Source organism: Lepidochelys kempii, chromosome 8 (genome assembly GCF_965140265.1).
Source record: "Lepidochelys kempii isolate rLepKem1 chromosome 8, rLepKem1.hap2, whole genome shotgun sequence".
Classification (NCBI taxonomy): domain Eukaryota; kingdom Metazoa; phylum Chordata; order Testudines; family Cheloniidae; genus Lepidochelys; species Lepidochelys kempii.
Window position 1 is genome coordinate 28,372,630 of NC_133263.1, and position 12,601 is coordinate 28,385,230.

Consider the following 12,601-nt stretch of genomic DNA (forward strand, 5'->3'; position numbering starts at 1 on the left):
GTACTTCAGATAAAACGTTTTCTAGAAACTTTCCCATACAGAGATGCAAGTTTTTTAAGTAAAATAACTGAGCACAGACTTGCCCACTGATGTACATAGTTTTACTGTAAAGAGACTATATCCACAGGCATGCACATATATAGGGACATCAAAAGGCAATTGAGCTTAAAAGGCCTCAAATCTTTTTATGACAAATACTTAGGTGCTTTTACAACAGCATCTCTGACACAGAAGCTCATGAAAGTGCCCATCTAGAATGCCACTGACATCCTGCTGGTATCATAGTCTAACAAAACTGCTGCCTAGGGTTGAAGAGACTGGATTGTACACTATGAATATGAGTAGATGTATCTAACCATCTAATGCAGCTGGTTTTAATTGTGATACCACTTTGTTCCTATCCTGAAACTTGCTTGAAAGTGGAGTACATTTTGAAGATCCAATCGGTGTCCATCATGGAAAGAACTAACGGTGCAGAGACAGGAGTGACTGGTGGATGCCAATGAGCCAGTTGTTGTGAATTAAAGGTCCACTTTAAAATAATAATGCTATCTAGTTTATTTTATGATTCGTGTCAGTTGTATCTGAACACCATCCAAGATTCTGAAGTGTGCACCTAGAGGTACAATGGTCTGTTTACTTTGTGCTTCTATAAAGCTTTCTAGTCATTGACTTAAACCATTTTATAATTAAACCTTCCAACACTCTATTAGGTAGATAAATATCTCAAATAGGGAACTGAGGTATGCTATTCAGTTACTTAAATGGAGATGTACGTTGAGTTATTTGCCAAGCTGGGAATAAAAACCATCCTTTCTAACTCCGCAGTCCTATGCTTTAACCACTAGCCAACATTTCGCTTCTTTATATGCTCTGTTTGAGGTTTAGATTGAATTTTAGTGTCTGGTTGGCGAAAGTCGGGTTGGTGTGCCTGGATTATGGTTGGGAAATGCACTGGAATATTACTGGAAATTAGTAAAGCAACATCACTTATGTGTTTTCACGCATGGATAGTCTCACCAGAGCTAGCAAAATTTAGGGTTCAAGTTTTTGTCTTGACTTGCACCCCATATATTCTTGTTGGAGTGTGTGGAGATAGAATCTGCAATAGTTTATAGTCTAGCCCCAGCTGCCTAGCCCCAACTGACTGTCATTGCAGAGACAAATTAAATCCTTCCTCCAGCTAAACTCGTGCAACCTCATTGACTTCATTTTAGTTGAGTTGCTACATGTGTAACTGAGGATAGAATTTGGACCAGTATTTTTTCTCTCAAAGGATAAAGTTTATAGGCTGCTTTCAGCCTTTGTTTTGAGAATGTTAAACCAGAAAGTGGTGCTGCTAATTATCAATGCCATACAGTAACCCCCTTGTTTATCTTCATTATTGAGTGAATACATCTTGTCATGAGTGATGTGGTGCAACTAATTCCAGAGTGGCAGAACCACATATACTATTGCAGCTGCTCCTAAATCCTGCTTGTACAGAAAAACTGATTGTTATAGTTTTCCATCTGAAAACGCTTCTTATGTCTTTTTGCCACTTTCATGACTAGTGCAGAAAATAGGATTAGAATTGTCAGGTTACTGGTCTTAGCCAACATCTCTCCAGGCATTCAGCAGTCACACTAAAGAACAGCCTTCCCCCCTCCCCCCCGTGCCAGGAAGCCAACATTGTAATTCAGAATTCTGAGTCGAATGCATGTATGTATTGGGCAGTGTCAGTACACAACATGAGAGAACTATGGCCTGGGTTTTAATTTGATATCCAAAGAATGTCCTTATATGCTAACTGGTAGATAAACAGTATAAGAGGCAGAGCTTCGGGGAGAAGCAGGAGGGAGCAGAGCTGCCATCAGCTTCTGGGCTCTTCCTATTCTCTTCTCCCCTTCTGCGAGAATGTCAACTCCTGAGGATGCGGGGAGAACACCAACTGCTTCCTGAAGCTACTCTTGTTGGCTGCTGTTCCCCAGGGGCAGGGGAGGTAGCCACCTGGGGGAGTTTCCACCAGGTGGGGCTGAAATTCTCAAGTGGGCTAGAACTTCTTGCATCACCATGAGACTGGTTGCAGCCCAGCCATACTTGCAGGACTTGCAAAGAAATCGCAAGAGCTGACAGCACTGAAAGAGCAGAAGGGAGTTAATCGTACTATTTCCCCACCTCCCCCCTGCTCCAACCTGTACACAGGACAGATACAGGGCTGTGTAGTGAAGGAGGCGATTTTTTATGGGACCTATATCTCACTGGTTGCAAAAGTTTGAACTTGGGTAGTTGGCAAGGTAGAGGATTACAGGAGGAGAAAGGATGTTTGAGGAAGTTAAATGCCACCCTGGAGAATTGGATTTTGCTACAGCATTCTTTGCTGTGCTGGGCAAGTCACATAAACCCAAGTGTTCTTCGTAAGTCACTTATTGTGCTCCTCTTTTTGTAGGTTCCCAACTTGAGAAACCTGGGGCCAAATTTCCAGAATTGTTGAGCACTCATGACTGCGACTGAAGTTGACTAGAGCTATGTCATGAACATATAAAAGTGCAAAGTACTTTGAAAAATTTGTCCCTAGGTTTCACAAGTTTAGCACCCAAAATTAGTGGGCATTTCTTAGGACTTTTGCTTTATTCTCTGGGTTTCAGTTTGTGGTTTTACAAAAGGTAGATCATACCAGACCAACCTGATCTACTTCTTTGAGAAGATAACTGGTTTTTTTTAGACAAAGGAAATGCAGTAGATCTAATCTACCTCTGTTTCAGTAAGACACTTGACACATTTCCACATTGGAGATTATTGATTAAATTTGAGAAGAAAGAGATTTAATGTTGGAATTGAAAAGTGGATAAGGAACTGGTTAAAGGAGAGACTACAATGGGTCATACTGAAGGTGAACAGTCAGGCTGGAGAGGGGTTACTAGTGCAGTTCCTCAGGGATTGGTCATGGGACCAACCTTATTTAACATTTTCATTTAATGACCTTAGCACAAAAAGTGGGAGTGTGCTTATAAAATTTGCGTATGACACAAAGTTCGGAGGTATTGCCAATCTGGAAGAGAACTGGAGTATCATACAAGAAGATCTTGAAAAGTAAAGTTATAGAAATGGGATAAAATTTAATAGTGCAAAGTATAAGGTCCTTCACTTAAGGACTAACAAGAGTTTTTGCTATAAGCTGGGACATATCAGTTGGAAGTGACGGAGGAGAAAGACCTGGGCGTATTGGTTGATCACAGGACAATTATGTGCCACTAATGTGATGTGGCTGTGAACAGGGTTAATGCAGTCCTAGGGTGCATTTGGTGAGGTATTTGCAGTAGAGACAGGGAAGTGTTAGTATCATTATACAAGGCACTGGTGAGACCTCAATCTGGAATACTGTGTGCAATTCTGGTCTCCGATGTTTGAGTGATGAATTCAAACTGGAACAGGTCAGAGAAGGGCTACTAGGGTGATCCGAGGAATGGAAGAGGAGACTCAAAGAGCTTGGCTTGTTCAACCTAACCAAACAGAGAGAGCAATCATATCTCCCCTCAGCTTTTAAGTACATCAGATGGAAAAATACCATGGAGGGAGAGGAGTTATTTAAGTGCCAGTGTGGACATAAGAACAAATGGATGTAAACTGGTCATCAACAAGTTTAGACTTGAAATTAGATGAAGGTTTCTAACCATCAGAGGAATGAAGTTCTGGAACAGCCTTACAAGGGGAGCAAAAAACCTAACTGGCTTCAAGACTAAGCTTGACAAGTTTATGGAGGGGATGTTGTGATGAGACTCCTACAATGGCATGTAGCTGATCTGCATCTGTTAGCAGCAAATATCTCCAACAGCTGGTGATGGGACACTAGATGGGGAGGGCCTCTGAGTAATTACAGAGAATTCTTTCCCAGGTGTGTGTCTGTTAGATCTTGCCCAAAAGCTAAGGGCCTAATTGATCACCATATAGGGTTGGGAAGGAGATTTCCCCCCCTCCACTCCCACCCCAAAATCAGATTGGCATTGATCTTGGTGGTTTTTTGCCTTCCTTTGCATCACGAAGCACAGGTCACTTGCAGATTTAAACTAGTGTCTCTGTAACTTGAAGTTTTTAAATCCTGATTTGAGGATGTCAGTAACTCAGCCAGAGGTTATGGATCTGTTATGGGAGTGGGTGGGTTAGGTTCTGTGGCCTGCAGTGTGCAGAAGGTCAGACTAGATAATCATGATGGTCCTTTCTGACATAAAGTCTGAGTTTCCCAACTGTAAAAGGGTGAGAACACCTCTCCTCACAGGAGTGTTGAGAAGATTAATATTTTGAAGCACTCCGATATTATACCAATGAGCCCCATGAAGAAATTTGTAAGTTTTTTCAGTGCATGATTTGAATGGTGTGTTCTAAATAAGATTAGGACCATACATGGAATGAGAATAAAAAAGAAATACTGAGTAACTACTCGTTCACTGAATGAGGCAGGTATCTTGCAGAAAAAATAGAAGATCATGTAGTTAAAGCCATAAATGGATATTCACAACAGGGCTGAATTAAGGTTGCATAGTCAACCTTAAGTTTGGCATTTTTGAAAGTTTTGGTGCATGGCTTCGCAACCTTCATGGTCTGTTAACTTAATTTTTTAATGTAATATACTAATAATATCAACAAACTGGTTGTCAACACCCCTGCTCAAAAAGAACAAAAAAAACCTCATCCAACCTGTAATATTAGACTTTTTGGTTTCTGAGCTAGCTTGAGGAACGGCAGGATTATGAAGAAGAAAATCAAAAGGATTTTGTTGTGACTAAACAGATGCTAGAAAACAAAAAGTTCCCTTTGGCTGGCTCAATCCAGTTTCATTCAGTAAACTTTCTTAGATTAACAGATATTTTGATTGCTAAGAAGCATTCATGTGTGTATTTCATTTAAAAGTTTATTACCTAGAAAACAGCATGTTCTTAACCCTCCCAAAATTCCAATGTGAGTGTTTATCGTATACAAACACTATTCATTATTGTGCCACTTCTGTGTGCACTGTTGAGGCAGCTGCACTTTACTGATAGATGTGGTGATTCCTGCCATGTTCCCATACAGTTGGTATGCCCAGCTAGTAAAGTCTGTAAACCACTTTATTATCTATTTGGATGAAAGGTGCTTTATAAATGTAAGATCATTATCATTAAGTTAAAGTTATACATTGGAGTTGTTCATTAATTATGAAATGTTTGGCTTTGTGAGCAAGCAATAGCTAGAACCCAATAACACTTGAAGTGCAGAAAATAAGTAGTCTGCTGACCTTTTTGCTCTGTGGTTAACTGTTACACATAGCTGCACGGTAAAGGTCCACCTATTCATCCCTGCTATGTTTCTGTATGCTATCTCTTTCAAAATCTGTGGGCATTAGAATCAGCTATATATCTTTTCCACTGGGAGGGTCTGCTCTTCAAGTAGATCTGTTCCCTGGCATTTTAAAGAATTTGGCCACATTCAGGTCTGCACTATAAGTACACTACATCTTATACTTGCTCCTTTTTTTGGCAGCAAAGTAATATATGGGGATTTGAATTTTTTAAAATAGATGGATATGTAGAAGAAATGGCTAACCCTGAACTCGGTGCAGTGTAACCCAGACCATTGAATTCCACACACAAATTCTTGCCTCAGGCTCAGTAATTTAATGGTGCTGTCCTTTGAATGGGTGTGGGGTCTTTTTCTGAATGGGAGGTTTCTACCCTCTGTGACATCAACAATGTTAAATGGGAGAATTTTCCAGGCATATGCATTTTAGTTTAATCACAAAAACCCCATTAATCTCAGAGTCATGTGGTTAATTCTCTGCACATAACACACAGAATGAATGTCTCTCTTTCTTGTGCACATTAAAACAATTGAAATGCAAGGTGATATATAAGTGCAAAGATATACACGCAAGTGCTCATATTAAAGGAATTTTTCTGAGAATCTTAATTTGGGTAAAACAATAAGAAAGTCACAAATGCAGGAGAACAATAAGTGGAGACTTGGCTCTTCTTCAGACTTCCCTGAGCAAATATCTTCAGTTTTGGAGGCTGAATCTAAAATGCATAATATATAATTAGAACCAATATCTAATATGTTGGAATGTGGAATGGAATGTAAACTGAGTTGAGAAAGGAAGCCTAAGATAGCATTGACATATATAAAATATTAGGAGATTGAAAAAATTGGTATTGTTACCCACTTTTATTCATCTTCTAAGGTATGATAAAAGTGTGTAAAATGAGTAGAGAAGTGTCTGTCAGGCGTCTGTTCTCCCTGTCTCATAACACAAGAAGGGGAGACTTTCAATGAAATTAAATGTGGTCAAATTCAAAACTTTTTCATGCAACACAGCACTTAGACTGAAGAACCCATTGCCACAGAAAATCATTGAGGCCAAGAATTTAGCAAGATTTAGAAAGGGATTAGACACTTAAATGGATATCGAGAATATCCACAATTGTTATAATTTTGTAAGGAGTATATAAACCTCATGCTTCAGGGTTTAGGCCAATCTCTAATTGTTAGAGATCGGGATGAGACCTAATGTGGAGGGAAGATTATTCCAGGTCTACCTATTGGTGTGGTGTTAGACCTTTCTCTGAGGCATCTTGTATAATGTGGCCACTGTCAGAGATAGGATGCTGGATTAGAAGCACCCTGAGTCTGGTCCATTATGGAAATTCCTGTGTTCCTATAATGTGCTATTAACTAACCCAAACCTCTATCTACAGATCAGGTGAAAAATACCACAGGCTTTGTTTTCTGATCTTTGTGTGTTGAGATAGTGAATAGAATTGTGCTTCATTCATTTAATCGCACCCTTTTGGAGTATTTGTTGCCACATAAGTTATGTAGTCAGTTTGAAAACAGTAATAGCAGCTTAATTTTGATTTCAATGTATAATATATGTTAGAAAACTGCTTTTGTACTACTGGGAAACTACATAATGCACTTGCATCTTGGACTTGATGATCCAGTAGTTCCTTTCTATCTCTTAATATTATGAACTTAAGATCAATAACCTACTTTTACTTAGCAGGTTATCTGTACCTTAACAAAACATATGGAATTAACTGCCGAAGTTTAATTAAAATAATCACCATTGAAGATGTCTTGCTGGTTAATAGCACCTATAATATTCCGAGGACTTCTGATTCCTGGTGAATTTTTTTTAAATTACTGATGAGTTGCTTTCATTGCAACATGTTGTTTTAAAGAACCAAAGCTCTTTATTCCACTCATTTGGTGGAAGTGTGTGTGTGTTTGTTTTGTCACCAACAGTGCGATACATGCCTATAAAGCACGTAAAGTCTTTGCCTGTGGTCTGAAGGCAGAGTAAGAATAGATTCTGAATTACATTTTGGTATTCTGGATTCCAACTCACATAGTGTTTCATACTAACCTCCTACTTTGCAAGTAAAGCTTCACTATAGTGCAAATATTTTTTGGATCCCATGTACAGCACTATGTTAAGTAGCACTAAAATAATCCAGCCATCTGCTTTACTACTAAAAGTAGTAAATTACTTGTAGTGAATTTCAGCTCAGAGGGCCACTCCTTCTCTATGGAGGCAGAACAGTGTAGATTGAACTCTTTTCCCTTTGTTCTCACAAGGTCACAGAGTTGGCAGAAGACACCAGGCAACAGATACCACCACTCCCCTTGCCTGGGTGTTCTCTGAGCTGCAGCATTATTTTATCTCAGGCTCTAAAGAAGCTTCATGGAGGGCTCTTCCTGAGAGAGACAGACAGAATTGGATCATCTGGCCAAAATGACTCTGTTTCTTCCCAGGCCCTGTCCTTTTATGTGGCTTATGCTGGCTGGCCCACTCTACTGAAGAGTAGAGATTATGAGTATTTTGCACTACTCTGCCTTTGCTTCTGGCAAACTATTTGGCATGAGGGTCCCACATGCTGGAGTCTGCTGAATCGTCCGAGCCCAGGAAGTGAATTTGGGTACATTGTTGATTCTTGACATGAACAGATTTGACTTGCTAAAGAAATGCTGGATGCTTGCAATTTGCAATTTTTTAAATTGCATCCGTACATCTGAGTATAATAATGACTTTTATCCCATACAGAAATAAAAAAAGTGGTTTATTAATATCACTTGAACCCTAATGCACAATTACAGCTGGACAAATAATGTATTAATGAGCACAATCACTATGTTAGAGAAGATATGGGTTGTTTTAGTTTCAAGAGTTGATGAGTAAGCAGGCATATGATATAGGGATGTGAAATTAAAGAATGCTATACAGAAGACAGGATAAATAGGAGCACTCATGCCTTTTTCTTAAAATCCAAAAACCAAGGGACAGTCAATGAAACTGAATGGCAGCATTTTTGAAACTGGTAATTGGAAATATTTGTGTACAGGATGCAAACCAGCCACTAACTGGAGAAGGAAGACGCTTCCACAATGGTGTTATTCTATAACTATACCCTGTCACGATAGGGTTTTTTGCAAAAGAATCTCATTCTAACTTCTGTTGGAGGCAGGATCCTGGCCTTAGAAGGACCAGTGGTCTGGCCGGATTCCTACATCTGACTCTCTTAATTTGATCTGTTTGTATAGATATACTGTTATCTCTGGAAGCCACATACATTTTGCCATACTCCCAGTTAGCAGAAGCCAAAACAGCTGAAAAAGTGAATACTGTTTCTATTACCTCTCTTCAACCCATTTCCATTTATCTCAGAGAAAATAATATGAACAGTCATATTAAGTTCATTGTTTGCATCAAATGTTAGTTTGTTTTTGATGTCCATACCGAATGTTCATTAGAGTGTAAACATCTGGGCATTTAAAGGCTATTAAAATCTACAGAGTAGTATTAAAATACTTAACTGTATATAAAAGCTTAATTAAGCTAATATATTCATAATAGCTTTGTGTTCATACATACTTATGTTAACAACAAACAAAATCTTTTTTAAAAGCATATTTCCACTTTTGTAGTTGGGATGGGTATAATTTTAGCATCACTTCACGTCGGGTATGTTTCATATAAGTTTCAGTAGGTCCTTGAACCTGCACTGTGACATTCAAAATGTGCCAAAATTGCAGGATACAGTTTGCATTTTGTATGAGGCACTTCTTTGGTTCAGTGTGGATGCTTTTATACCATTAAGTAGCTTTCTAAGTTTCAGATCAGTTCAAATCCAGAATGGCAAAGGCAAAACTTTAATAAAACTCGCCAGATTATTTTTTGTAAGTCTATGGACTGTGCACAATTTGTAAGTAATCACTAAAATTCATGGGATTGTGTTCAACCCAGACAACCTACCATGTGAACAGTTATCAAAAATTCATTATGAAAATCAAATGGAATAATAAAGATTACTTAAAGAATCACTGCCAAACTACAGATGGCAAAAAGCTTTGCTTTCAATTTTGGGGCAAGGGCCATGAATCAAAATACATTTCTCTCAAAATCTGGGTATTTTCTTTTTTTATATGCTGAAAACTTAAAGTAATGGAGTTCCGCATGATATGGGGTTTCTGTTGCAAAAGGTTGGCACATCTTAAGTGTCATATTCTCAAGACGCACATCATAACACCTGTAATTATTTTACCAAGCAGAATGGACTCTTAACAGAAGACATTTGGGTTCATTTCCCTTAATTAAGTCTTGAGGGAAAGGAGGTGACTCTTTGTGTGTTTTTCTTTTTATCTTATTTTTAAACATCACAGCTGACTAATTTGTTCCCTTAGAAATGTCCCTTCTCCCTTTTTATTTCTCTAACTCACTGCCGCCTTATTGCAATGTTCCTCCTAGCACAGGAAGGATGCAATCTGTTGATGCTGTTTGGTTTATTGGCTAAAGTGGGGTGTCTCAGGAGCTGAAAGTTGCTATTCAGGAGCATATCCATCCTCTTTTGGTCAAGCAAACAGCTTAAGGCAAGCCTGCACTACAAAATTAAGTCAACCTAAGTTAGGTTGACTTGCAACCACCGCAGTAATTAAACTGCTTTTGCATGTCTACACTATGCTCTTTGTGTTGGCAGTGTGTGTCCTTGCCAGAAGTGCTTGTGCTGATTTAACTGTGTGGGACATTGTGGGACAGTTTTTGAAAGTCAGCAACAGTCTATGTAAACAACACAGTATCTATGCTGACGCTGCGTTGACCTACCTATATCTATTTAAGTGGTCCATCTCTTGCGGAGATGGAGTTGTTAAGGGCTTGTCTAAGCTCGCAATTTACAGCGCTGCAACTTTCTTGCTCAGGGGTGTGTAAAAATACTCCCCTGAGCACAGCAAGTTTCAGTGCTGTAAAGTGCCAGTGTAGACCGTGCAACAGCGCTGGGAGCTGTTCCCGTCATGGAGGTGGGTTTTTTAGAGCACTGGGAGAGTTCTCTCCCAGTGTTCTGCCGCAACCACACAAGCCACGTTAAGCTGCGGCATCATATCAACCTCATAACAACTTATGCCTTATATCAACCTAGCTGTAGGGTAGACCAGGGCTTAATCCTTCTGAAAGAGAAATCACATGCTCTTTCTTTAACTGGTGGGTTTGGGGATAAAGGTTAAGTAAAACATAACATTACTTTGCATAGCATTTTTCTCAAAATAGTTTATGGATTTAAATCAGTGATACTCCGACTGCGGCTTATAGGCCGCAAGTGGCTCTTTAAGTGTGTCTTGCGACTCTTTGCAGCACACAACATTAAAACACTGTGTGATTTAATTATTAACCAATGAGGATGCTTTTACTATGTTTACCAATTAAGTTGTCAACTTGCAGTGTTATTAATTTACTTGCTGTGAGAATAATATATTTTAAAAAACTACATATTTCCCCATGATACTATTTAAATATGAATAGTACTACAGTAAATGAAACAATGAATTCATATTACTGTGGCTCTTTTGGGTAATTTGGATCACTAATTTGGCTCCTGAACCACTGAGATCTGAGTATTACTGAGTTAAATGATCTTGTGGGACTGGAAAAAGATTTATGTAGATCGATTAACTAGATATTTTAAATATATGGACTGTCTTGATTGATCTGTGTGAATAGAATTGTTACTTTTTGTTTTTAAACTGGTTAATGAAGCATATTTGTTAATGAAAATATCTTGTAGAAAAGTTGCCTGTTTATAATCTGTCTTTAGGTGTCTTGATTTGATATAAATGTGTGGGGGAAAAATAGACTCTTTAAATAGACTATAAAAGCACCATTATGGAAGCACGGACCTCAGACTAAGTTACACTGTGAACAATATGAATTTAAATAGTCCACAGATGTATTTCCAGTGACTTGAATCTGTCTTTGTTCTTCATTTCTAGTCTGGCATGGGTAAATGAAATTGCCCGTGCTTTTCAAAACCAGCGGAGCCAGAGAGACAGTGAATATTTCCTTATATATATATATTTCTAAGTTCTTTGTCCCTTTTTGTCTAAAAAGATGTATGGTCTGTTCTTGGTACCCTTGGGAATATGTGAGTGCGTTGTAAATGTGTCACCTACCAACTTACTGAGTCATATTATGAGCTACCGTGTTTTGACATGAATCCTAGAAGGTTTGACTTCAGACATGCTGTTCTCCTGTTTGCATTTTTTGACACAGTAACATGACTCATAACATTTCTGTTGAGAGCAAAACTTCTGTGAATGGAGAAAATGCATGTCACCTATTTCAGTTGTAACAGGGAACCCAAAATATCCTTCCCACATATTAAAGCTGTGCAAAATTGTGACAACTTTTCATACTATGTACAGTTTTCCACTATTCTGGGTGACTCTGCACTCAAATTGTTTGCACTAAGTTAAATTGAATCTTTCATATTTTCAATGAAAAATAGTTTGAAGTTTAAAGTCATTTCTTCCTGGAAGTGGTGGTCCTCTTTTGCTCCGAAATGGATTGATTTTTGTCCACCTTATAAGTGATTAAAAATGACGACATGTAGCAATGGTTTTGGTGAAACCGTTCATAACAAAGGCCTCAATCCTGCAAATAATGTTAAGCATGTGAAGTCAATAGGACTGCTTATGTGCATAATATTAATCACCTGCCTAAGTGTTTACAGATTTGAGGCCAAAATGTGGAAGAGGAAGGAATGCCTCAGATTTTGAGGAGTTTTATCTTTTGTTTTGTGTGTTTCACAATTCTCTCTGCTACACACCATATGCTTCTGATGAGCCTTGTCCTTACAAATCTGTCCACCATATACAATTCATTATGAAGGCATGATATATAAAATATCTATGAGAAGGTAAGATGGCCTGTTCATTTTATTTTAAATATTTTGACTAATTGTTTTTGTTTTACTGTCCTCCTAGGAACTAACTTCACCCTTGCAGAACTAGGAATCTGTGAGCCCTCTCCCCATCGAAGTGGTTACTGCTCAGACATAGGAATACTTCATCAAGGCTATTCCTTGAGCACCGGGTCTGATGCTGACTCAGACACAGAGGGAGGAATGTCTCCAGAGCATGCTATAAGGCTGTGGGGGAGAGGGATAAAATCCAGGCGCAGTTCCGGTCTGTCAAGTCGTGAAAACTCAGCCCTTACACTGACTGACTCTGACAATGAAAATAAGTCAGATGAGGAAAACGGTAGGCCTGTTTCTTGAATATATGTTTTACTATATATCTATAAGAACATATGGTGGTATTT

The 12,601-nt window shown here is 38.6% G+C and overlaps 1 protein-coding gene across 8 annotated transcripts in view; it reads left to right on the top strand.

Annotated features, from left to right (window-relative positions):
- The window catches only part of TENM2 (teneurin transmembrane protein 2), a 1,082,027-nt gene that overhangs the window by 316,079 nt on the left and 753,347 nt on the right, over positions 1–12,601 (top strand). For all 8 annotated transcript variants that reach the window (XM_073355925.1, XM_073355927.1, XM_073355928.1 and 5 more), the window contains exon 4: positions 12,265–12,540. In XM_073355925.1, the coding sequence (XP_073212026.1) occupies positions 12,265–12,540 (276 nt within the window). The remainder of the gene's footprint in view (positions 1–12,264; positions 12,541–12,601) is intronic.